Here is a 26,150-nt window from a genome sequence, read left to right on the forward strand (position 1 = left end):
GTGAAGGATGCCACTACCTTTGCTGATTGTCCCTTGCTGAGCCATAAATCAATACTGAGCATGAATGAAGAAGGTCTCCAGTAATAGCCTGGCAAGGTGACAGCAGCCATAAATATGCAGGGAAGAAGGGGCCATCTCTTAACAAGCTGGTTATCTCCAGAGGAAAACCACAGCACTGTGCATTTGAATTCTGTAGATAACTAAAGAGTGATGTTGTCCTGCTGATTATTTATATCTTTGAGCTCAGTTTGTGTGGAAATAAACACAGAATCATAGAATGGAATCACAGAATCATTAATGTTGTAGAAGATCTCTAAGATCATCTTGTCCAAATGTCCACCTACCACCAATTTTGCCCACTGAGCAAAGTCCCCCCAGTGCCATATCTGTATACCTCCAGGGACAAATCAGTAGTTTTACCTGATATTCCCACATTCACTCATAACTTTATCTTAAATTTTGAGTGGAAGATATTTGTTCTTAGAGCCCCCATTTTTAAGGTGGTTAGGCCAACACAAGTGATTGCGTTTAAAAGATAGATGTTAGCTGCCACAGCTGCATGGGAAAGCTTCAACATGTAACTCAGCTGTAACCTGCAGGTTCAGAGCAGCAAAAAAAGAATCTACACTTTATTATTTCAAAACCTTGCAACTTTTGAAAGGTTGGGGTACCAGCATAGCCTCCAAGGCCAGAAATTATCATGTTTAAATGTTAGTGTCTGAGAGTACTTCATGCGCTGTGCTTGCAAGAATCCCGTTTCATATGTGGTCCTAGATACTTGTAGGTATATAGCAATACTTTGGTCTCTCTGGAGGCAGACACAGTGTGCTCTCCTTGGAGCTGAGGTGACAGAGTGGCTGTTGGTCTGCAGTGCCTGGTGTCCTAGCAACAGCATGGCCTGGCGCAGCTGCCATGTTGAGGCCTGAGCCAGGCACTGTGGCATTGCCACCCTCTGCGGTAGCCCTGGCTGCCATCCATCGCCTGCAGAGCCTGGGTGAGCATGTACAGGGCTTGGGGGGTGCTGAGGCACCTCCTGTTCCCCATGGCAAGATGAGGCTGTGCCACATGTGGGAGGCTGGGCTGCTCTCCCTCTGATATGACCCCACAGACTGGCATGAATGGGAGAAGGGGAAGCCCCAACCTGGAGCAGTGCTATATTTTGTACTGTATATACTATAAAGATAGGGAGGTCACAGCTTAATAGGGAAAAGAAGTATTTCTTTAGCCTCAGAGTTGTTTGTCATAAATATCCTCAGAAAACATTGCTGATGTTATTCCCATGGCTGCTCTGGCCATTCCTCGGCTGTTCCTTCCTGCAGCCCAGTTTGTTGGGTTAATGTGGGAGACATAAAATGCGAAGGAGTCACTGCAAGTGCTTGGTGGAGACGAGCTGTCTGTAGGCTGCATATTTCAAAATGAAATGGCTGCCGTGGTTATTAAAGCATTTCCTCCTTTTCTTTTTGGTTTTGTTATCACATATGTGGCCATCTGGTTCCTCTGTGGGACTCTCAAGGCTTTTTGGCAAGCATGAATGTGAAGATGTCTAGGGCTTTTCTTCAAGGCTTTCCACTGCATCTTATTTCTAGAAACACGGCTTAAAACGGTGTTTTCACTGACAGCTGCAGTTTATACCTGCATCACAAACCTCCTCGTGACGGTGACATTGTGGGGCATTGCTTCAATCAGAAATCTGGTGGTACGTTAAGAAAGCAAATGTGCCTTGCTCTGTGGTCATGGCAGGTGGTGTGAGGCAGGTGCTTGTGGTCCCCACAGCCTCTAAAGCGAGCACATGGCATGGTATGTGAAAGAAGGACATTTTAAATAAGCTGAAAGCACAGATTCAATCCTTTTAGGCATTGAGAAGTTACAAGGTCTGGAATTGTCTTCAACGCTTTTTTTTTTTTTTTTTTTTTTTTTCCTGGGCTGTATCAGACAAAAATCTGCTTATGGAGCTTTTGGGCCTTCTTGGAAGATAAATGTGACCAATAGAATCACATTTATCACTGCCTCCTGTGAAAAATACACTCTGCTTTTAGGGTAGCTGAGTGGATTACAGAGATGCAAAATTGGAACAATTCAGCAATCAGTAATTTGGTGCGAAGGCCTTTATGAAGGAGACGGAGCAATGACTAAAAGCAGAATAAATTTGCTTTAAAAGGAAAGATTAATCATCTCGCAAAAGGATTGCTCCAAGTGTAAGCAAGGAGATTGAGCTAAGAGTAATAAAGTTTTCTAGAGAAAAAGCACCAAATAATCTAAATAGCAAGAGATAAATTTCAAACAAGCTTTATCTAGCTCTGGAGTGTTCCTTTGAGAAGTAGGGGCAGGCAAGTATTAAGGCTGAGCAGTCCCAAAGGATGGATTGCACACAGAGGGACGTTGCCTCTGGTAATCATTTCAAATTTTCCAATTTCGGAACATTCAAAACTTTCCATTGCAGTCAAATCTGTTTAACTCCGATGGAGAGTTATTCTTGTCAAACAAAACTGGTTTCTTATACATTGCCAGGATTGGGCACAGCCTGTGGTTAGAGATGTGTCGCAAAATATTCACTTCTAAAGGCTTCAGCTGTCAAATGGAGGACTGTGTTTTTCCTGTGGAACAAGGATCTGAGCTCCCCCATTCCTTCTGAGATTTGTTGCAGGGCATCATCTCAACAGCTTAGTTTCAAAGACTGTACAAATATAAAGTCCCTTAATAGAGCTTAAAACCTAGAGGTCAGAAAAAATCATGCACAGATGAGATGAATGTTTTGGGGTGACATAAACTGTAGTATGAGATCTGATTTGATGTAGAAATATCCCACCAGTGAATGTCTGTCGTCACAGAGCTCTGCCCTGCTGGCCACTGTCAGGTGCTGTGCATCATGTGCCATAAGGAGCGAGCAGTTTGGAGGAAGGATTGGAGGTGTGAAGGAACACTGGCTTGATAGTCTTTAAGAATGTGGTATGCAAGTGATGTTCTGCTGTATGGAGGGGATAATCTGTGACTGGTGCTGTTTTTGGAGCAGGAAGTTTGTGCTTGCGGCTCTGAATGGGAGAGGCCAGGAAGTGGATAGCTGGTGTGTTCTGCGTGTCACTTTGATTTCTGTGCTACTTTTAAAAAGCTTAAGGGTTTGATAAAGAGAAGAGTTTTGACAGTGATGGAAGTGGGATCAAACAATGAATCTTGGAGCATAGTGTAAGAAAAAAATAGAAAAGTTTTACAAAAGGATCAAACATACAAAGAAATGAAGAGGGGCTCTGAAAGGGAGACGACTTAAAAGACTGGAAAAATAAGGCTTCACAAGCAGAACTTACATTTCAACATGGATTTTTATTTATGTGCAATGCACCCTACCTTTTGTTGTGTTTCTCTAGAAAACAGCACATTGTTGTGTTGAATTTAAGGCTTGCAAATGCTGCTCAGCAGGCCTGAAGCTGGGCAGGCAGAGCAGTGTGCCTCTGCTCCCACTGCTTCCAGGATAAGGTGAAATCCACTTATTCGTAGATTAAGAATTCACTCTTTTCCCCCTGTGAGTGTTTTAGTCTCTGTTACAAAAGCAGGGTATCAAAAAATGTCATGCCACTGTAACAGGTACAGTAATCTTTTGGATGAATTCAAATCCCAGCAATTCTTATTCTAGCTCGAGCTAAATTAAATTTAACAATACAAAGAACAGCTTCTGCAGTAACATAAATCTCACTTCAGGCTTTGATGAATCCAGATTAGTATTTCTGTTGGAAGGAGACATAATGAAGTCATTACTATTTGTGAAGATTAGCTGCACCCTCCTGAAAGGGAAATTATTTTGATCCGGAGCTTCTACTTCAGTTAATAACCTCTGCAAACTTCTCTCTATGACTTCTTAAAAGGATGGTTTCCACAGAATTTAACTTGGAGCCATTTTAGGACTGAGAGCTTGATCGGGACCCATGGACCTCATATGCCCCACACACATCTGCCTTTTCCATGCACCAGGAGGAGTGTGAAAGATGCTGACCTACTTTAGAACATGCAGAAGAGATTTAGCAAATAATTTTTGAGCAAGTCTTCTTTTGTTTTTCAGAACTATCTTTGCAGAGCAGAAAAGCAGTATTTAAAGATCCATTTTTATTTTACTGTCTTTTTTACTTCAGAAAAACACATGAAAAATGAAGACTGTGCATTCAGTGAGGAAATTGTGCAGCACCTTGAAGACACTATTGCTGCTATTGAGAAATTGGTAAGAAAAATTAGTACTTAGTTTGGGATTTATAGCAGAAAGTTGGCTGGTAACCACAAAACCAGTCTCCAACAGTTGTAATTTTATGTATGTTCTCTTGTGTACATTACATTCTACCCAAGAGAGAAGCAGGTTGGGTGATGTTTGTATGCAGCTTGCTGCCTGCAGAGGTTTGGCTACGATGGTACAAACCAACCTAAGTAGAGTAGACCACACAGCTGATCCCAGCTCATCTGCTGGTGTTCTGATGTGGGAGCAGTGGATGCCTTCTTTCACTGCAGGTTAGTGGAACTTGGGGCTTGCTCACACTTCTCTTGAGTCAAGAAAGGAAGAGTCTTATGTTAGCAAATTGGAACTGAGGGTGTAAGCTCTGTTCCCAACCCTGTCTTGTCTTTATAGTTTGCTTTTTCTCGAGAGATGTAAGCTCCAGACCTACAGTGACTTAGTGGTAGCATCACAGAAACCACCAGAAGGCAGCAGCCTATACTTGCCTGGAACTTTTTTCATCAGAAGGGCCTTGACACCCTTTATGTGAGGGAGAAACATAAAATCATAGAATGGCTGGGGTTGGAGGGGACCTTAAAGTTCATCCAGTTCCAACCCCTGCTGTGGGCTGACTGCCCTCCACCAGATGAGGCTGCCCAGGGCCCCATCCTGCATGGCCTTGGGCACCTCCAGGGTTGGGACAGCGTGGGTGCAGAAAATGCATTCTTCTCTCTTGGATTTGCAGGGTGGATGCCCCACTGATGTCAGTGAACACAGCAGGTGGTAGAGTTCAGCAAGGAGGTGCTTTGCCCTTCAGCTCAGTGCAAAGGGGTTGGTTTGGGATAATTTGTCTTTACTTGAAAGAACTATATTGCATGTGGTGATGGAAGGTAATACCTCAACTACCGGCTGAGAAGGGCTGTTCATAGGTAACTGACTTCTGTTGTAAGACCTCAGAGGTCACTGAAGTCAGAATGGCTTCAAGCAGAAGCACTTGTCTAAGTAGGTGTAAGTCTTGTAAAAACTGTCTCCATCAGTAGGCTTCTGAATCAGCTATTTAGACCAGCTCTGCATTAGCCTGATGAGACGAGTGGTTTTATATAACATGCTGAACTTATGAAGCTGTTTTCTTTTTCACTGCTTCAGCTAATTGAGGATGTAATTCATATGAAATTAAGAACCTCTTACACATTTGTTTTACATATCTAAATATTTCATCTTCTCAAGGAAAGGCAAATAATTTATATCGTGCATATAGAATTTGCTCCGTAGACAGCAAAATTTAACAGCATATTTTCTGCACTGTCTTTGCTGGTGATTGTAACAGCTAGCAAAAATGAAGGAGAAAAATGGGCTTGGTATGCCCACAAGCATAACTTGTGATGTGAGAATCTGTATTAAGAACTGGCTTATTTTCCTGGAGACTGGAGGAGTCTTGTCAATCCACCTGAAATTCTCAGTCACATGATTTTTAGGATTCAGTTGCTTCCCACCAATGGTTACTGCCATTGGTTACCTCAATTTTCTCTCACTCTACCATCACCCTAAAGGTGACCCTTTTCATACCACCAACTGTGAGCCAGAAGATGACTTTCTGGTGTATCTGAAGGCCAGCTGCAGGCTCTGTTCAGCTTTGGGCTATGAGGAAATTAGGTTTTTCTGCTGCTAAAGTGACACCCTGTAAAGCAAGTTATTGTTATTTTGAAGACTGGAAGAAAGGAAGAACAAGTATGAGCAAGGATGATAAGAGGTTTGTAAGGAAGAAGTGCTTTTCCACCTGTTGTATTTGTTCTCACTTGTGGATTTGTTAATTGACAGGAAGAAATGCGAAGGAATACCATTGAATGCCTAGAAGAAGAGACTATAAAAAACAGCAAGCTTCGCTTCAGAATGCACAATTTTCCAGGAGAGATTGCTGCGGAGATGACAGGTAGTACCAACCTCACTGGCTCTGGAAAGACAAGAAAATTGAATTTTCCATGCACGTAAATGATTTGAAGAATTCTGTGAAATAGAAAATAGAAATGGTAAATGGTTGTCAATAACTTATTAATGAATGAAGATGGATGTTTGCTGACGTGTGACTCTGTGAGGGATTATTCTCTTGTGTAACAGTGAGACATCTTCACTGAAGACTGTGCACAAGCACTAGAAGAACAATGGGAGAACTGCAGCATTAGTTCTGGTTGCAGCAGTGCCACAGCTGTTCTCTGATGTTTGTGATGGGGCACTTGAGTGCTCTGTGCTGCAAGTTCCTTTCTTGTGAAGTAGGATTAATAATGATGAAATAATAAACATTACTTTGGGTGGGGTTCATCTGACCAAATGTCAATCAGGTGCCTCCTACAGCTGATGAAGAGAGAGAGAAGCACTTCTTAGACATGATTCATCTCACGTGGAATAGATGTTTAAAGCAAGCCAGAAGAATCACAGGCTTGAAGTACCTCAATCTTCGGCTATGAAGGGATGAAAATAGATGAAAATAAAGATTGAGATCTTTTTTTTCTATTTTCACTTTCAAGATGCCCAAGGCATACTCTGCTGCCTCATCTCCCTTGATTTAGTGGGCATGGGTGAGGGGTTGGTGGTTGGGCTAGATTATTTTGGTGGTCTTTTCCAACCTTAATGATGCTATGACTCTAACCACAAAGGACAGCTGTCAAGTAGCTGATCTAGATGAGCACTGGGATTTTTTGATTTACAGGAGAAGCAGTGGAGTTGAATTTGTTTATCAGAGTAACCATGAGGCTGCACGGTTCTAAGTGTGGGGCTCGTAAGGAAGGCAGCACTGCAGGGACACCGATGGAGCAGGGCTTTGCCTGCAGTACAGTAGAATTAATCAGCTTTAGGCTCACTGGAAAACAACAGTTTTTTAGTGGAGTTAGGAGAGTTTTCTCCAGCTGCATTCTCTGTTTGTTGACTCATTTCTTACAGCAAGATCCCCCCTCACCTTCTCTCTGCCTATAGCATGGTTGCTGTGCAGCTAGCTGGCTGTTTATACTAGCTGCTGCCATTCTGCTCTAAGTGTTTTTGGGTGGGTGGTTGTACACTCATGTGGCTTATCTCAGAAGCTGAAAAGATGCTCTAGTGCAATGCCCATGCACAAAAGAGCTTTATCCACGCAGCCTCTTCACGTGGGCTCTTCAGTTTCACACAGCTATGGCTCTTCAGGGAGAAATGCTGTTGAATTCAAGCGAGGTGATCCTGCTCCTTCTCCATGGCTTCCAGAGCTGCTGGTGCAGATGTTTTTCAGTGAATGTTTATCATTTCACTGTATGCCTAGGGGATTTTGTAGGCATTTAGTTTGGAGAAGAGCAATGGCTCTCTAAGAACAGTCTAAGCAGACTTTTCCTTGTTGATAAATGATGATGACTCAGGGAAATTGTGATAAGACTGAAATGCTGAAATAAAGCATCAGATTCAGGGGATGTTAGTTAGTTAGTACCTCAGAATCACAGCTATTCCTTGCCAAGTGACAGTACTTACAGCAGTAGGTCCAAGATTATGAATCAATCCCTTTATGCATTATCTCAGCTATGCCTTTTTGCAGCTAAGAGGCTTCTGTGCGTTTTGTATTTATTTTGTAGCTCTTGTTGCTGCGTCACGTGAATCTAGTGCTGCTAAGATGAATCAGCTGCAGTCTGCATTGAAAAACATTGCTTATGAAATTGAATTATTGGATGAGAAGCAAACCCTTTGTGAAAGGCAGAATGCTGCACTGTGGTATGTATTTATCTGAGAGAGGAAAAACATACTGACAAGGTGATTAAGGCGAACTGAAATGTTATGAAAACATGGTGAGCAGTGCTTGTCCCTCACCCCTGCAGCTAGCTGCAGTGTTTCTAGGCAACTCCGTGCTGCAGCATCAAGCCTGCTTCTCCAGATCTGGTTTCTTGAACATCAGAGCTTGCTTGCTGCTGCCTGTCCCCCTGGAAACCCTGATAAGCTTGGCTGGGGAAAGCTGGCTGCTGCCTGGCTCCTCACTTTGTCAAGGGAGAGTTTTCTCTTTTGATGATTTATGTTAAGGAACAACTGCAAAGATCATAACTCTCAGTTTAGAAAAAAAAAAACAAAACAAAACAACAACAACAAAAAAAAAACGCCAGGAACCCTGAAACTAGATGATCATTATGGCCTTTTTCAACCCAGGCTATTCTATAAACTAGTAACTGTGATAGTGATCCCTCTTCAAAAGTTACCCAAAGATACGGAGATGATTCTTGTTTTCTCACTGACAGATTTTGTGTTACTGTCACCCCCTGGCAAGCTGATAGAGAGCTGTTCAAAAATAAATTAAATGCATTTTCTTAGGGGAAGTCTTCTTTCTCCATTTGTTTGGTGCTTGAAGGCAGTCCTTCCATTTTTAATGACTCTTTTGGAAAATAATCCCACTGGAGTCCCAGGCTGGATGGGGCTGTGAGCAACCTAGAGGGAGGTGTACCTGCCTATAACAGGGGGGCTGGAACTGAATGATCTTAAAGATCCCTTCCAACCCAAACCATTCTGTGATTCTATGAAAAAGTAGAACTTTAAGAAGGTAATAATATAAAGAACAGAAAGCTGTTCCATTAGAGTGAAGTGTCTTAAATGGTCTTAATCACACGTGCTGGTGAATGTTGTGCCTTACAGTAGAGATTGAGTTGACAAGATATGAATAAGCAAGTATTTATTTCAATGAACATTTGAAGCAACAGAAGTAACAACATCTGAAGTAACAGAAGACATTTATTTGGGTTTGGGTTTTTTTCAGTGAGGAACAAAAGCGCCTGCAGACACAGCATAAAGAAAAAGTGGACTTACTGAACGAAAGGATGGCAACAAAAATTAGCACAAATGTGCTCTTACTTGAGATTGATCGTAAAACAAGAGCTACAGAAAGAGAGATAATCAGAACAAAGGCAGCATTAGAAGAACTACAAGAAAAAATAGCTGAAAAAATGAGTCAGCTTGAGAAAGAGATGGAAGAGTGTGATAGAAAGGTAAAGGTTTTGAAATGCCCTGAGAAATTGTGCCTAATGCCGTGTTTGGCTTTTTGTTTGCAGCTAATTTAGGTCCCCATAGCAGCCAAGCACAGAACTGGCTCTTGTTGTAGATACATGTGCTTTGTCTGTGTGTGGAGGGTTCTTATGTACACACACACCCCAAAACTGCATTTTGGGATTTATAAAATCCATTTTCTATCAGCTCATCTCATGATGTGTCTGTATCGGTCCTTCTTGCTGTGTGGGACAAATGATTGCATTCCTCCAGACACACTGCTTAAAATAAAAGAGCCTATATTTACCACCAAACTGTGAGATAGGGTTTTACTGGTTTTTATATCCTGCCCTACTTTCAGTTGCATACATTTGGTATCCTTTCTGAATGGCAACATAAAAACAAGCAAATAGATTAAATGAAAGCTTCCTCATAGAGAATATGTCTCCTCAGAACAGAACTGTAGCTGCGTTCCTGGGAAGGTATAATCAGGTTCTTCTACTGAAATGCAATCACATGAGATTCTGAGAGATCACAGAATGGCCTGGGTTGCAAAGGAGCACAATGCTCATCCAGTTCCAACCCCCTGCTATGTGCAGGTCGCCAACCAGCAGCCCAGGCTGCCCAGAGCCACATCCAGCCTGGCCTTGAATGCCTGCAGGGATGGGGCATCCACAGCCTCCTTGGGCAACCTGTTCCAGTGCCTCACCACCCCGAGTGGAAAAACTTCCTCCTGATATCTAACCTAAACCTCCCCTGCCTCGGTTTAAAACCATTTCCCTTTGTCTTATCACTATCCGCTCTCATAAACAGTCATATCCCCTCCTGTTCTGATCCTCATTTGCTCATTTATTATTTCTTTCTTTTTCATATAGAATTTATTCCTTTGGGTACATAGCTGTGGTTTTGGCAGAAGTTTATTTTCTGCCAACGTAGATGTTGTACTCATTTAATTTTGAAAGGCTCCAGATGCTTTAATATAAATTTTTAAACAATGTGTAGTGTGTTACTCGGAGTGAATTAATTGTGTTATTTTTAATGCAGAACAGAGAAATGAAAAAAATCCTTGATGCCCAAAAGGAAAAAACTTTGGCAAAAAAGCACATGTTTGAAAACCTGAATATAAAATTATTGGACCTGCAACATCTGATAAACCTGAATTCCACAGTAAGTTCAATGCAGAGTCGTGGTTCGTTGTTAGTGCAAAGATCAACATTTACTTTCAAAATTGGTCAAAGCGAGGGGAACTTAGAGGGAAATGCTACCTTTTAAGAAGGATAGTAAGCTTACCTGTTAGCTAATTGATTGGCATTGTTGATTAATTTCTGAATTGTGAATCTTTTTTGAGAACAGAGATATAGTAGATATAGATATAATGAATACAGCCTTAACTACTGCTTCCACAGCATTCTTTCTTTGCAGACAGTTGTTGTTTTGATTCTGAAATCTCAAACTTTTTAGAAAACGTTAGAGGAAAATCCCATTCAGATGTTATAAAAACTTAAAGATCAGTGGCAGGAAAGGGATTCGTTGTCTGCTTTTTTTTTTTTTTTAGTGTATTTTATTTTGGTATAATGTTTTGTTTTTTTTTTTTAATAGGCAATACATGATGAGGAAATTCTCATCACAAAACTGAAAGAAAAGAGGGAACATTTGGAAAAAAAGATGGAGCTCAAACAGGCAGACATGGCAGCAGCCTTGGAAAAAAAGTAAGAATTCATGAATCCTTTGAACTGATCTTTCTGCTAAAACTGCATCAGTGTTTTCATTGGAAAAGGTGACAGCAACTTTTGGTTTATGAAGAACCAGCCAAGTTCTACGGAGCCTGTGAATTGCTTAACACTGTAAAATAGTTAAAATTCTCTTTATAAGTAGGAGTCTTTCTATTGGCTTCAATGGGTACACAGAGAAGATTTTGGATTAAGCTGGACTTAATCCGAATTAGCTATCAGTAAAAGTTCCTTTTGGACTAGAGCTACACCCAGTTAAACAGCACGGGCTGGTTCTATCAGCTGTTACTCTCTGCACTTGTTACCACCTTCATGTCACCCAGTATAGTTATTTGCTATATGTTCCCTGAGGTACAAAATGTAGCAAATGATGCGAATAAGCAAAAATAAATAAATAAATAAATAAAAAATCTAATGTCCTTCTGTGGGCTTGTTTGCTACACGCAGTAGAGCTCAACGTGGAGATCCTCAATGTAACATCACCAAGGGTAGATCTGTGCTGCTTCCCCTCTGTCTCTGCCATTGGTCGTGTGAAGGTTTATACGACTAAAGGGGTTGGGGAAAAATGAGATTTTCTGATGGTTCAGATTTCCTGTTTGAACCCCTTTTGCTCGATGAGTTAAGAACCCATACAAAGAAGAAAATAAGAGTTCTGTGAAACATGGGTAAAAGTATCATTCATAAGTCTAATATTTTTCTTGATGGCAGAACAAATCCATTAATGTCTTCATGAAATGAGTACTGCCATTAATTAACAGTGTAATTACTGGAAAGAAATGAGCTGCAGCCACCATCTGGTCACGGCTCTTGCTTTTGTAGACAGTTATAAATTGCTTATCTTTACTCTCTAGAGAATAGGATCTGTGCTAGGGAGCTTGTTTATGCTCACATTTAAAGGGCTAAAAGTAGTTGCAACTTGGTGAATGACCATGGACCACTGACTGTGGTGAATTTTATAGTCTCACTGTAACAGTATTGTCCTTCTGTTCTCATTCTACTGAATTTCTGAAGCTGTTAGATGTTATGAATGTCTTTATTTCCTTCACAGTGTTTTTCCTTCATAGCTCATTCTATTACTTGATCAAGCAGACGAGTTAAGCAGCTGAGTTAAAGAGAGAATCTGGCCAGTGTATTTTTTCCTTCACAGTATTTGGCACAGTATCTCAAAGCCTGCTCAGTTTGGGTTTTGCCTTTTATACAAAAGGACATTCTTGTGATATCTGTTCTTCCTTCGCATCGTATTTCTTTCCTGAGGCGCTTCTTTAGGTGGACTCTTGTTTCTTCCATGATTCCCAGTTTGTTTAGAAGATAGTCAAAGGAAGTGAGTATCTCTTGTGCTGACTGCATCCTGTAAAACATACAATTGCACAATGTCCATCAGAAGCAAAAAGGATAAATTCATACTCAAATGCTACCATTTTAACCAGTAGACCTCTTGCTGGTAGGGTTTATTTACCTGAAGGCCTGTCTGCTTGCTGTTTGAATAATTATTCTATCAGTTTGTCTATAGAAAATACTGCCTGCAAGCCTTCCTTGACTTGTATTTGAAGATCTAGCAGTAGAAAGTCTGGTAGTTCTGTATGTCTTTAACTTTTTTGCAGGTTTTATTCTCACCAGATATATTAGGGGGGAGTAATGAATAAGAATATCTGAATGAAATAGATCTCAAATGCATGCAGACATTCACATATCTTACATTTATATCAAAGGGCATGAAAATAAGAATGCATTTCACTGGGAGAGTGGTGAGGTGCAGGGGCAGGCTGCGCAGAGAGGTTGTGGATGCCCCATCCCTGGAGGTATTAAAGGTTAGGTCGTATGGGGCCCCTGGCAGCCTGGTTTACTTGATCTATGGTTGGCAACCCAGCCTGCAGCAGGGGAGCTGGAACTTGATGATCACCAAGTTCCCTTCCAACCCAAGCTATTATATGGTAGCTTTTAATGATCTTGTGTTAATGCTCACCTAATATGTCCAAATTGACTTTGTACAATAGAAATCAGATTGATTCTGAGTTACTGCTTTCACAATCAAAAATTGCGCAAGAAAAAGAGGATTTTGATCAGGAACTTGAAAAGGTAAGAGATTTTTGTTCTGGTCGGAGTTTTTACTAAGCCAGGTCTTGATGGAAACAGTCCATCACAGACCTGTCCAAAGTGGGACATGAAATGTTTTAGGTGCTTTGATTTGCCCATGCCTCTACGTTTGGTGGGTACAACCATGTAGAAGATGCACAGACATTTGCCTCCTACTCTGCTTAGGCTCTGAAGGCAGTGGTGAGATCTCTTTAGGACCACAGGCAAGTGTTATGATACTGAAGGGGGTACTGAGAGGTGGTGTAAACCTGAGGCTATGGTCTTGTGAGCTGGGATGCAAGACACTAAGAGAGTTTTGAGACTAGGGTGTTGATTTAGGAGGGAATCCGTATGCAATAAAGGAATGGGGCACACTGGTGTATATACGAAGATTGTGGTGAGATTCGTTTACAAGGGTGAGGTTGGTATCCTGACTTGGAAATCTGTGTGTGGAATTTTCATAGTGATTCTTGATGATTGGCTTCATGCTTCTTTATATTATTAGTTTATATTGCCTGTGTGGAAAAGATAACTAGCTGTGGCACTCCATCTGCTGATTCTGTTAAGGAAATCCTAGTACCTGAGATTATTGTTATGCAGACTACATACATCCACCTGGGGGATGGTTTCTAAGTTAAGTTAATGACTTCTCTCCATATTTATGCATATCAAGCAAGGTATCCACTCATTAAAAAGTTGGGGCTCTTAACCTGGAGAAGAGAAGGCTCTGGGGAGACCTTATAGTGGCCTTCCAGTACCTGAAGGGAGCCTACAGGAAAGCTGAGGAAGGACTTTTATAAAGGCAGGTATGACAGGATGAGGGGAAATAGCTTTAAACTGGAAGAGGGTAGATTTAGACTAGATATCAGGAAGAAATTATTTACTGTGAGGATGGTGAGGCACTGGAACAGGTTGCCCAGAGAGGTTGTAGATGCTCCCTGCTCCCTCTGCGGAGGCATTTAAGGCCAGGCTGGATGGGGCTGTGAGCAATCTGGGCTACAGGGAGGTGTCCCTGCCTATAGAAGGGGATTAGAACTAAATGATTTTAAAGGTCCCTTCCTACCCATATCATTCTGTGATTCAGTGATTCTAAAAACTTGGACATATTGGTATTAGGAAGTAACAAGTTTTCTCCATTAAATGCACACTTCACTTGCAGTTCTACTGCACTCCCACAATCACAAGCCAGGACCCCATTCCTACTTCCTTTCTCTCTTCCAACTTCCTGCCCCTGTCTCCCTCAGCCATGACACGTGACTTCCCTCCATTTTAGTACTGCATGCCTACCTCCCCAGTGCTCCTTCATAGCCAGCCCTTCCCCATTCCCATTTCATCAGTCTTGTAGCTCACACAGTAGGAGTCCCTGCCTCCAGGTGGAGCAAAGCACCATGTGTCTGGGAGCAGCACGCAGCCTGCAGGTTGTTTCAGACCAATTGGTTTGAATGGGGGCATGGAAATGAAAATCCAGAGATGCGATCTTGATGTGACATTTGTGTATGTCGATTACATATCTGAAGTCAAGCTCGATTTATTTAAAAGTTCTCAGATTTTTTGATGAAAAGCATTGTAGCAGCATAGAACATTATTACAAGGTGAAAGAGAAGATATTCAGCTAACATCTGCAGACCTAATTTGTAGGCTAATGAATATCTACAAAATGCCGAATGCCTGAACGACAAACTTAAATTGGAAAACAAAGCTGTGCACCAGAAGTTTGAGCAAGCACTGGAAGAAGAAAAACACTGGGCCAGAAGAAGAGATGAGATGGAGGCAAAGTAGGTTTTACCTATCAGCTTTGGGATCCAGATATTTTAATTTTGGCATTTTATGACTAATGCTCTTCTTGTTACATATTGAGACCACATTTCTACATCTTTTTCTTCTGTTAGATCGAGGAGGGTATCTGTTCTGTTACATGAGAAGAATGAATTTCTGGAAAAACTTGTGATGAAAACGAAAAACATGGAGAAGGAAACTGAACGTCTTGAAGGCAGCCTATTGTATGTAATCTTTCAAAATCAGTAGTAAATAATTTCAGTCCCCTTCTTCCTGGTTTGAGATATTCTGAAATGGAACATTGGATAAATCAAAGCAAACTTAAGAGGGTTTATGATCTTTACCAGTAGGATGGAATTAAACCTCATACAACAAAGAGGTCAGCTGCCCATTACCCTAATTCAGTCTGCAGTTTCTTATCATGAGATGAGAAATATTCAAATAACAAAGAATGTTGTAGCAGTGCAAAATGTAAAAATTCACAAACATTGGTTTTGACTGCAAGCTCCATACAGTAGTATGAGGTCTTGGACCAAACCATCATCCTTTTATGGTGGTATCTGAGAAAATCTGCTTTTGCTCAGATAAAGCAAAGTAAAAACAGGTTAGTCTTGTGCACAAAAATGCCCTCAAAATACCAAATCTTTGGGCTGTGTAGTCAGTGGGATGGGAGCAGCATCGCTGAGGCACTGCAGCTTTTTCTGAACATGCAGCTGGTGGAAGAGATTTTGGGATTTTGTTGCCACAGATGAGGAACTGGCCATGTGTACTCACCCCAGATATCCTGCCCCAGTTTACCTGTTTACTGGAGAATCAGGACAGGAATGCTAAATGTTGTACTCTAAAAATAAAATTATCTCAAGTAAAGAGGGTAATCCTGGCAAGGGGAAGAGCTTTTTCTCTCAGTTGGAGGGTCATTCTTTGCAAGAGAAAGTGAAAAGGATCAGCCAGTTACGTCCTCCAAACCTATCAGAGCCAAATATTGCATACAGTGTGTTTTCTTTGCTGCCAATTGTCCTCATTCCGCGCAGCTTTTCTTGTGGTGTGGCTCCAAACGGCCGTGTTAACGTGGCTCCCTTGTTCTCTCTCTAAATCCAACTGAAGAATGTTTTGTTAATATGGTGCTGTTCAGCTTATGGATATAATTATAGATAAAATGTAAGAAAATATTCACTTGCCTCCCTTTTCATACTGAACGTGAAAACATACAATACATTCATCCTGCTTTGTAGGGAAAGAAGTACCTTTCTATCTAATACGAACGGTGTATTTGTTATTCTTGACAAAAGAAATACTGCTGCCATGTAAAGATGGAGTGCAAATACACTGATAAAGAGGAGGTCTTACTTGTAGAGCAATGTAAATAATATCTACCGTGTAAAACTAAATTAACAAGATACAGAGGTGAAATAGTCATCAGATAGTATCTTGACTAGTTTGGTGTCTAAAGTAATGAGAGGAAGGGCTGTTAGAAGTTTCTCAGACTTGTAAACCAGACTACATCAGACAATGCAAAACCTCTTAGAAAAATTGTTTGAAAGATCACCCTTTCCCAGTCTCTATCATTCCACTTTTTATTTTGTTTGTACATAGTAACATTGTTCTTTGAATCTTCGCTGGTCTCCTGAGAAGCAGCATCCTTGTCCATTTAGCCCAAATCATTTAATTTCAGTGAATGATGCACAGGCTTCCCAGTCAATTTAACAGGGTCACCAAAGTGGGAACCAAAATTAGGATCTCTTGTTAATTTTTCTTTTCTCTAGAAATGAGGAGTAATACATTCAGAATGCCACCATTCGCCTCACAAGATTGATTTTCATTTTTTTCATATGACATTTCAAATCTAGTCTGTCAGGTTTCATTTAAAGAGGCAATCTTTGACTGATAAAACCCACCAAAATGGGAAACCCACCAACTTTACAATTATGAACATAATTTTGCTGAGTATGGAATAGAAACAAATAGGAATTTTTCATTGTTTTGCAAGAATTACTTAAGACTACAGTGCACTACTACTAAAATGTCTCAGAGCGCTGGTTTGATCAATTTTGCATTTGGAACAATAAAACCTTTGGAAGAAACTCTCATCCTACGTCTTTGTGAATCCTTCTGGATTTGGAGCAGGTGCTTCCCATTGTCTTTGTATCTTGAAGAAGTGAGAATCACTGGTTTCACACCACCAACCTTTTTTCATTTATTGAGCTCCCCTAGAATATACCGAATACACGTAAGAATCATGCACTTTGATATCAACTCTCTTAATTTTAAATGGATGTTTTGAAGCTGGGGAAACTCTGCAATACACCGTTTGGCTGAACACTACAGAATGTGTATTTCTGAGATGTGATCCACAGGTACCACATTGCCTCTGTCCATCTAGTAAATGTTTAATGAAAGGAATATTTTGAGAAGCTCTGCTAAAAATTTGAGGGGAAATGTTTGCAAATATTCAGCATTGTTTCTGAAAGTTTCTTTCTTTTTTTTTTTTTTTCCCCCACAGAATATCCAAGGAAAGTAATGCAAAGGAACTGGCATCTTTAGAGCAAAAATTGAAGGCAGAAAATAAGATGAGGTAAGATGAGAGAGTGCATGTATTGTATCTTTAAAAACAAAGCAGTAAATTAATGCATTACTGCACTTAGTTGCTATTACATCAGAGATATAAAACTAAAGCCTTCCTAAGTAAATACCCAGTGATAGAAAGGCAGCTGAAGAACATTTCCTCAAATATATCCATGGTTTCACTTGATTAGGACCACTATGCTGCTAAGTGGTGAGAATCATTGAACTTAGGATATAAGTTGGTCTTCATCATTATGGCAGTAAATATTCTCTATAATTTATAAGGTACTTGATATTTACCAGGATAGAAAGCTGTGAAACCGTTGGTTATTTATTTTCATTAATTTTAAATTTAATTAATGTCCATTGGTCACTGAATTGAATATTTATGTTGTACTTTTGTCTCCAAGATGCAATTGTACTCAATCCAATAAGCTGTTTTTGCTTTTCCCCTCATTAAAATGCCATTCTAAATTCTAACTCTTTTGATAAATAAGAATCTTTCATCTGACTTCCAGTATGCACTTTCATGTCAACAGCTGTTCTTGTATCAATGCTATGCTCTGTCCTTCTTGTAGTTTACAAGCCTCAGGGATTTATGAACACAAAATCATGTCCCTTTTAGCTTTTCAATTTGCTAAGGTAAATTAACCAAATTATTTAGTCCAGACCTAAGAGAAGACTGGTTGCCTTTAGAGTCCTTCCCTGTGTTCAGTTCAGAGACACTTTTAAATAGAAACTCATAGGGTTTTTTCTGTCTTTCTATGCATCTTTTTTAGATTCTGTCAGGATCCCAGCCTTCTAGCTGAACCCCTTTGATTGTAGTCCTGAAGATACAGAAGATATCATAGAATCACAGAGGGTTGGAGGGGACCTTAAAGACCATTGAGTTCCAGTGCCATGGACTGTTTGCTCCCCCCTCCACCCAGCTCAGGCTGCCCAGTGCCCATCCAAGGCCTTGGGTACCTCTGGGGATGGGACACCCACAGCTCTGGGCAGCAGTGCCAGGACCTCACCATCCCCTGAGTAAAAAATTTCTTTCTAACATGCAACCTAATTCTCCCCTCAATAATATAGATGAATATTCCAAATTCTCAAATTAAGCTTGCTCCAGTAATGCTGTGTCCAATCATGTTGTGTCTCCCTTCACTTTTTTTTCTCCCAATTTCGACTTATTTCTGCTTATGATCTATCACTAGAGTGATGCTTCAGTGGAAGCTACTGTACTTAGCAAAGCAAAGCAAACTCTTTTTTTTGGAGGAGGAGAATATAAGCAGAAGAATGAATAAAAGGATAGAGACTGGTGAGAAAAGGCATGCTGAGCTACTTCTGGAGGTATGTTAAACAGCAGGTATTACAAGTGAAAACATTCAATGGTACAATATGTTGATGCTATACATTCAGAGTAAATTGGTAAGTAGGTAGCCTCCAAGGGCTAACTCATTGCAAGTTAATAAGCGTGTTATCAAGTGTAAAGTTTCCAGTATCTAAAAGTCTTAACTTCTCCATCCTTAGAGATATTCAGTAGCCATTTGGACACAGTCCTGGGCAACTGGCTGTAGGTGGCCCTGTTTGAGTAGATGGGATTGGACAGGATGACCTCCAGAGGTCCCTTCCCACGATAAGTTATCAATGATTCTATGATATCTTATCCTCATTAATAATTTAAAAGCAATTCTTTATCTCAGCAGATGTGTTTTCAATGCAGATTACTCACCTTTTGTTCTGATTGCTTATTTCCTAGTGGTTCAGGTAGGCACTGTGTATTTCAGAAATCCCTGTCCTTTGTTCTGTTTTCCATTATGAGACCAAAGAGCTTGAAAAAGAACTTCTTCAGTCTGAAAACCAAATCAAAGTGCTGACTGAAGAAGCAATAAAGAGAAAAAATGATTACAAGAGTTATAATGAAGATTTTACTAATAAAATAAAATATCTGGAGGTAAGCTTTGTGTTTGTTTGTTTGTTTTGATGTTTTGTTGTTGTTTTTAATTAACCCCGGGTCAATTTCTGGTGGATGAATTGATCTCATTCCATACAGAATTGGCAGTGTTTGCTGCATCACACTGGAGGTAGGCTCAGTAATTATTTCAAGACATTTCTCTCTCTCTGTTGTTTGTTTTTTTTTCTTCTGTTGATAGTGGGATTTTTTGTTTGTTTCTTTAGTGCTCAAAAAGTCTTATGAAGAGACCCTCGGATCATTGAGACACTGCAAGCAGTACACACCCAAACATGTATTAATGTACATAAGGGCATCTCTGTCAATAAAATGCCATGCAGGGAAGGTTTTTCTCAGAAGAGATGCCTCCCGTTTTAAAATAAAAAGCCAGCACAAACTAAGTTACAGGATGCATCCATTTAACTGTACCGTGAGCTACCCAATGTGTAACTTGTTAACATACAATTTGTTCCACTGTTTTTGGGTAAACAAGCCAGCATTCAATGAAATGCGACAGCTTGGTTTTAGACATTGTTCAAACTCTCCTCTGAATTGTGGCTTTTGCAAATCTATTTGAGTGATGAGTGGTCTGCAGTGTATAACTCAAGGCAACTCGGTGTCAGTGTTCGTTAAAACACTGATAGGTTTTCTTTCCCAAAGGAAGGAAGACAGAGAAAGACTGCGTATGAACCACGCAGAGCTTTGGGAAATTTCAAGCACTTCACCAATCTTTGGTATACAGCATATGCCCTGTTCCCAGGCTCTTGGTCAACATTCTGATTGGAAATGGGGTAAATCAGATGCCAGGACTGTAGGAAGTGTCTATAATTTATGACCTTAGAAAAGTATGTTAGGAGAAGGCATTAAGGATCTTCCTCATTTTTCTGGTGGAGAGGTTATTATTGAAGGTTCGGTTCCCAAAAGAGCCCTATTGGGTAAGGCACAAAGATGATCCTCCCAGGAGCCTGTCTTCTGCAGTGATCAGATCAATAGTCCTGCTTGGAAAAGCAGTGTAAGAGCAGTCAAATATAGAACGAAATCAAATATAGAACAACCCTACTTTATTATCTTCATGATAAATGACAAGTCAAAAACTTCTTTGGATGGAGACGGCATGTACATTAAGTAGCTTTTGATGGAATTTTATGCTATGCTGGAAAGAAGAATAGAAATTCTTCTATTACTGATTAATAATTTCAGTTCACGTATATACTTATCCTTTGTAACAACCTACAACATATAATTCATACAAGCCCGTCGTTGGCCAAGTAGAAAAGTGCTCCCAGATGTTTTGAGGGAGGCCTGCTCTCACATTGAAATTAATCTGTATTTTCTTTAATGACTCAGGTGTTAAAACAGTGTGACTATTAATCACATCTGCAGAAGACGGTCGTGATAAGAGTGGGAGCACCCTCTACAGTGCAGAACTGGAATTCAGAATGTTTTTTAACAAATTGGAAAAATAATTTAGGGGAGAAAAAAGGAATTCTTTTGGCTTATTTGTGGGTTTAGATGCAAATCTGTTATAAGCCCATCATGGGGAAGGTATGTAGGTCTAGAAGTGAGAAATAGGACTAAAGCTGGCAAGTTAAACGTATGCCAACAAAGAAATGTAGTGATGAAAAAGGCACATATCAAACCAGTCTGTATAAGGAGGCACAAAGGCTGGCAGGGCACATGATGCAGGTTTTCTACTCCTCCTGGTTTGTCAGGACACAGGTGGAGCATTGTGCTGAGTAGTGATCACCTCAGTTAAAGAAGGATTTAAGTTTCTTAGAGATCCGAGAGGAGTACAACAAAAATGGAAAGAAGGAAAAAAAAAAAAAAAAAAAGTTGAAGAAACGTGCAGCTTTTCTAGTTGAAATACGTAATTCTAAGAAAAATGGTAACTGACAAATAAATAAAAATGGATAGGTAGGTGTCAAACTTTTCTCCTTGTTCACTTGTTGAGACAAATAACAGGCAACAGAGTAGATTTAACTTAAGAAAAAGTTGGGACCTAAGAAAACACTGACAGCACAAACTGTGAAACCCTGCAATCAGTTGTCTGAGACGTGGCATCCTCTACTACTACAGATTCAAGGACAAATCAAACATCTATCATGGGTACTTAGGTCTAATTGATTCTGCCGTAGAGCAGAGAAAGATGGACTAAGATGAACTCTTGAGATCACTTCCAGTATTATTTCCTCTGGTTTTTTGCTTTTTGTTTTTTCTCCCGTCTGGTTATGTTGAATTATTTATGCATTAAATGCTGCTTAGATTATCAATTAGTATTTCTTTTCATTAAAGGATGACATCAAAACTGCAAGTGAAAATCTTCTTACAATAGAACACAAGTTTAAGGTGAGCAGGCTAACTTTGGAAGAAACCCAGAAGGAAAGAGAAGAGAAGCATGCAGAATACGAAGAGTTGAGGAAATCATTTTTGAGTAAGTGTGAAGTAGCTCCTTGACATAGTAGGACTTCTTGCTATTTCTGAGAACAGTATGCTATAGCCCTTTGTCTGCCTGTAGTTCAGATAAATTATTAAACAAGTTTAAACTGAGCTCTGCGCAACAACTAGAATCCATAGACATAGCTGTAGCATAAATATGGAGTACTTTTAAATGCCAGACCAGTTAAACAGCTCACTTACTGACAGAATCTAGTTTACAGTAGCTTTACTTAAAGTTCATTACGCTGCCTTAAAAACCCTTTCTCTGCTTTGTAGAAAAGAAAGATGAAGAGTTACAAATCCAAAGAGCCATTCGGAAATCAATCAAGACTACTGAGATGCTCAAGAAGGAAATTGTAAAAGTTTAAAACTTAATCGTACTACTTCTGTAACATTTCCATCTCCAGCTCTACTTTCTCACGGGGACTGTGAGGCTGGGGCTGGGGAAGACAGGCTGTGGCTCAGGGTGTGCCATCATCTCTATTGCTGTGTTTCTGTCTGGTGGGTGCCTCAGATCTCTGCTCAGCTTATAGCCCAGCTCATATTGAGTTGCCTTTAAGCCTTATTTTTGTATTGCCTAGGCACATGGGCAGGCCAAAAAAGGGCTGGTGAGCTAAGGCCATTGTGAATCTGCTCTTATTCAGATGCTTGCTACTGCTAGGGCAGCGTCCTGTAAGTGGGAAAATCTCTCTGGTGACTCTTCTACATCAATACAGAAACCAACAGTTCTGTATGCTGGAAAATCCAGTGACAATACTGTGACATCTCTGTCATTGGGTGGCCCTACAGAGGGAAGACCACTTTTGTGTCTGAGCTGGTTCCTTCCTTGTGGACCATGAGCATCCCTCTCTGTATTTCTGCCTCTTTCCTGGTAAGAGAGTATAGATACCTGTCTCAGATGTTACTTTGTAATTATTGAATGAAAGGTGCCGTGTTGTAAAAATCTCTTTTCACTTTATTTGAGTACAAAACTCCTTTTGTTATTTACAGCTGGAGCTACAGAAGCAACTGTGCATCAAGCGTGATGCTGCAGTCAGCCAGCTGAAGCATCAAACTGAGAGTATGAAGTTGCTGGAAAGAGACATCTATGAGATCAACAGAAAGCTTGACATAGTGAACACCGAGAACTGCAGATTCAAAGTAGTGAGTATATTGAAGATTAAGAGTGCTCGTTCTCAATCAGAACTTATCTGTTCATTTCCGATTTCTGAGGGAGCTACCATGGAAATGCTGAAACACAGACACCACACCACAGGGCAGACTTTGTCTTTTAAAGGGATGTGTGAATCTGTGTTTTCATTAGAAGGAAACAAAGAAGAATATCCAAGTGCTGTGCATCTCCCTAAGGCATATTGTCACGTAGCTGCTGCGTTTAGTGAGGAACTGCAGCAAAAGGCCTTCCTGCCATGTGAAGGGGGCTGAAGTGAGATGTCAAGTATGCCTATGCTGTTTGGAATATGTGCTTTTGGGCATAGTCTGTATACCTTTCAAGACCTGGGCTATCAGAATAGTAGAGCCTCCTTCCACACAAAGGATTGTAAATGTGGTTTTATTGCCAGCTGCTTTCAGGCTGCCATCCAAACCTTAACCCACATCTGTGCAGTTGTGTGCACACAGCTTCTGTGCACTGCTGGTGCCTCCAAGCAGAGTGCTCCACTGCTGCAGGTAGGGAATGTGTGCCTGCTGACATTGTGGATGCTAGATACTAGCTACTGTGCCCTCATGGGCATTTTATCCTCATGGACACACAAAGGTTTCCCTTGGCTGCAGGGAGTTGGAGCTCAATGATCGTTAAGGTCCCTTTCAACCTAAGCCATTCTATAATCCTATGATCCTATTTTGAGGAAGAGAGGAAGAAGGAAGATTCTGTTTGGATGTGCTGCTGTGGCTGATCTCAGTTGACCCCGTTCTACTTGGTACGATGGATGTAATCATATTGTGTTGACTTTGGCAACTGTTAAACTTTGTTTAGCAAGAGGAAATGGATGCTGTTGTCAAAAGAAAGCTCATCCAGAGGGTTACAATTAACCTTCACATATCTGCAAGTCAAAACTCAGCTTCTTCTAGATGTTAGGAAGAAATCCTTTCCAGTGAGGGTGGTGAGGAATTGAAACAGGTTCCTCACCAGTGAGGCTGCGGATGCCCCTTCCCTAGAAGGAGGGGGGGCCAGGGTGGATGGGGCTGTGAGCAACCTGGGCTACAGGGAGGTGTCCCTGCCTATAGCAGGAGGTTGGAACTGAATGGTCTTAAAGGTCCCTTCCAACCCAAACAATTTTGTGATTCTTCTTGCTGATATCTTTAGAAACATTGAAACTGCTTGAAATTTATTTAGAAAAGTTACAAACTGTGGCAAGTATTCGGTCATATTTATTTTTCTCTTACAGTGCAATGCACAGATGAAAGAAGATATCTTGGCAATGAATTCTGAGGCAGAAGGCCACCAGTCAGCAATAGTGAAAATTGGGAATGACCTGGCAGTGCTTCATGGTAACATTAATTACAGCTTCCAAACAAAAAGTGGTATTTCAGTCCTTGCATCTTCTTCACAGAACAACCTACCATAGCTTAACTGTTATCTCTGTTGCAGGTTTTCTTCTGGAGAGATGGTCAGAGGACAGCTCTATTCAGAAGGTGAAGTTCAATTTTGTATCATACAATTTTGCATAAATATTTCACTTATGATGAAAAATAACACTTCATATTACAAATATGGTACTGCCTTTTTTATTTCATATAGGGGCACAGTATTAAACCTGTGTTTTCCAATGATATGTATTTTTTTCCTGGTGTTAATCCTTTTGCTCATTCTGTGTTCAACCTTATACCTCTCTCTTTATCTGCTAATATTCTGTTATTCATTCAGATCATCAACCTTGGAATATTTTTCCAGTTGGGAATGTCCTTCATTTTCAACAGGAATTAAACCAAACTGTAAGGAAGTTTTTACAAAATATTCCACTAGAACAGGAAAACCTTCCTGTTTTTAATGCAAGGATTGGGTCATCAGTGGAAAACTTCCTGCAGAGCTATTAGTTGGGTGGTTGGTAAAGCTATGGGAAAAGAAGATGAAAAAAGCTTTCTCATCATAGTTTTGAGGGAAAGAAACATTCTACCCCATGTCATTGCAGGAATTTCTAGAGAATGAGCAGGAAATTCTGAATGCAGTGACAGCCCTACTAAGAAAAATCCAGCATCGAGAGGAAAAGATTGGTGACATTAACAGCAGGCTACAAAATAGTCTGGAAGAAATGGATTCTCTGCTTGAAAAAAAATCTAGAATGGATGATGATGGTAAGATGCACCAGAACTTTTTCACTCTTTGTTTTTTCAGTCCTAGAGGAGTTCCATTCAATTTGTTCTTGGCAGTCTGTGATAAAGCACACACAGTACAGCTGTGTTAAGTCACCCTACTGCAGATTTAGGCTTTGTGGTAGAGCTAGTGCATTTTTTAAAGAACTGGGCCTGGATATTAAATTAATAGTAGCTTAAGTGCTATTATCATCTTTAATTTCCACTTTTTAAAGGCTTGTGATAATAACTGTTACTACACTGGGGCATTAGCTTGCTTCAGTTCCTCTTTGTAGCTCTAAGCCTATAGATTTCTGCTTTCCTTCTTAGTTCACAGGGACCTTGTTTGTAATGAGTCACAGGTTTGTCACTGTATGACTGCTGCCTCGTTACAGAAAGCGGTTTCTAATTGTGTTGTGGAGCTGATAAAGCTGTGCTATTGAGGCTGCTTTGAAATCCTTGGGTCTGGGTTACAAGCCAGGAAGAGAGAATTAACAGAGGAAGGGAATGTCCCAAGGAGAAAGCCAGGCAGAGGAGGGAAGGATGGTGTATGTATAGCAGAAGAGCTCCCTGCTTCATCTGAAGGCCAATGTCAGTATTGCTTCCTGGGCAGAACACGCAGAGCAGGCTTTTCATAACACACGAAATCCATACATGGAAATAAATGTACATAAACACACGCAGTTCTCAGTACTGCACCTCTGCAAAAGCCTTTTCCTGCCTGTTGCTGCCCTGTCTGCTCACTTTCCTACAGAGAGTATATTGATGTGGCAAATGTGCAAACATAGACACAAACCTGTATTTGGGTATTTTAAAGAAAAATTTATCAATGAATCTGTCAGTTTTGTAAATGATATTTTAACACATGGGGTATAAGACCATACTTTCAGAACTCTGTATTCATGTGTCTGCAAATGGCATTTTCTTTGTAGCAGTATACAAAACATAAACTCCAGAAACTTACACAGCGTTTCCTCTCCTTTGTCCTAGAATCAGATGCAGTGAAGAATAAGTGAGGAAATAATCAAGATATTTTTTGGAAGACAGAAGCTAAGATATGGGATGAGAAAACCAATGCTGTGTTTTATTCAAGCCCTCCTCACTGAAATTCTATTCCAAAGGCTGTCTTGTTTTATTCAAACACTGCCTAAAATATTATATTAGTAAATAAACAAATACAAGC

General features: G+C 40.4%; 1 protein-coding gene across 1 annotated transcript; it reads left to right on the plus strand.

Annotated features, from left to right (window-relative positions):
* The first annotated feature begins 912 nt into the window (after positions 1-912).
* On the plus strand, positions 913-25,983 carry CCDC175 (coiled-coil domain containing 175). Its single transcript, XM_085225832.1, has 20 exons — positions 913-994; positions 4,119-4,204; positions 6,008-6,119; positions 7,777-7,912; positions 8,940-9,168; positions 10,211-10,333; positions 10,766-10,875; positions 12,867-12,972; positions 14,608-14,744; positions 14,859-14,969; positions 17,246-17,317; positions 18,507-18,642; positions 19,115-19,246; positions 21,536-21,674; positions 21,956-22,035; positions 22,670-22,822; positions 24,064-24,166; positions 24,267-24,310; positions 24,808-24,970; positions 25,958-25,983. The coding sequence occupies exons 1-20, from the start codon at positions 913-915 to the stop codon at positions 25,981-25,983; spliced, it is 2,280 nt and encodes a 759-aa protein (XP_085081958.1).
* Positions 25,984-26,150: the final 167 nt, after the last annotated feature.

This window comes from Meleagris gallopavo, chromosome 5 (assembly GCF_905368555.1).
Source record: "Meleagris gallopavo chromosome 5, MGAL_WU_HG_1.1, whole genome shotgun sequence".
NCBI classification, from domain to species: domain Eukaryota; kingdom Metazoa; phylum Chordata; class Aves; order Galliformes; family Phasianidae; genus Meleagris; species Meleagris gallopavo.

Bases quoted from the DNA above. Each gene is read 5' to 3' on its own strand.
- CCDC175 (XM_085225832.1), top strand. From the start codon at position 913: ATGTTGAGGCCTGAGCCAGGCACTGTGGCATTGCCACCCTCTGCGGTA. The intron at 14,970-17,245 runs GTATGTAATCTT...TTTCCCCCACAG, and splicing joins CGTCTTGAAGGCAGCCTATT to AATATCCAAGGAAAGTAATG. The intron at 22,036-22,669 runs GTAAAAGTTTAA...TGTTATTTACAG, and splicing joins AGATGCTCAAGAAGGAAATT to CTGGAGCTACAGAAGCAACT.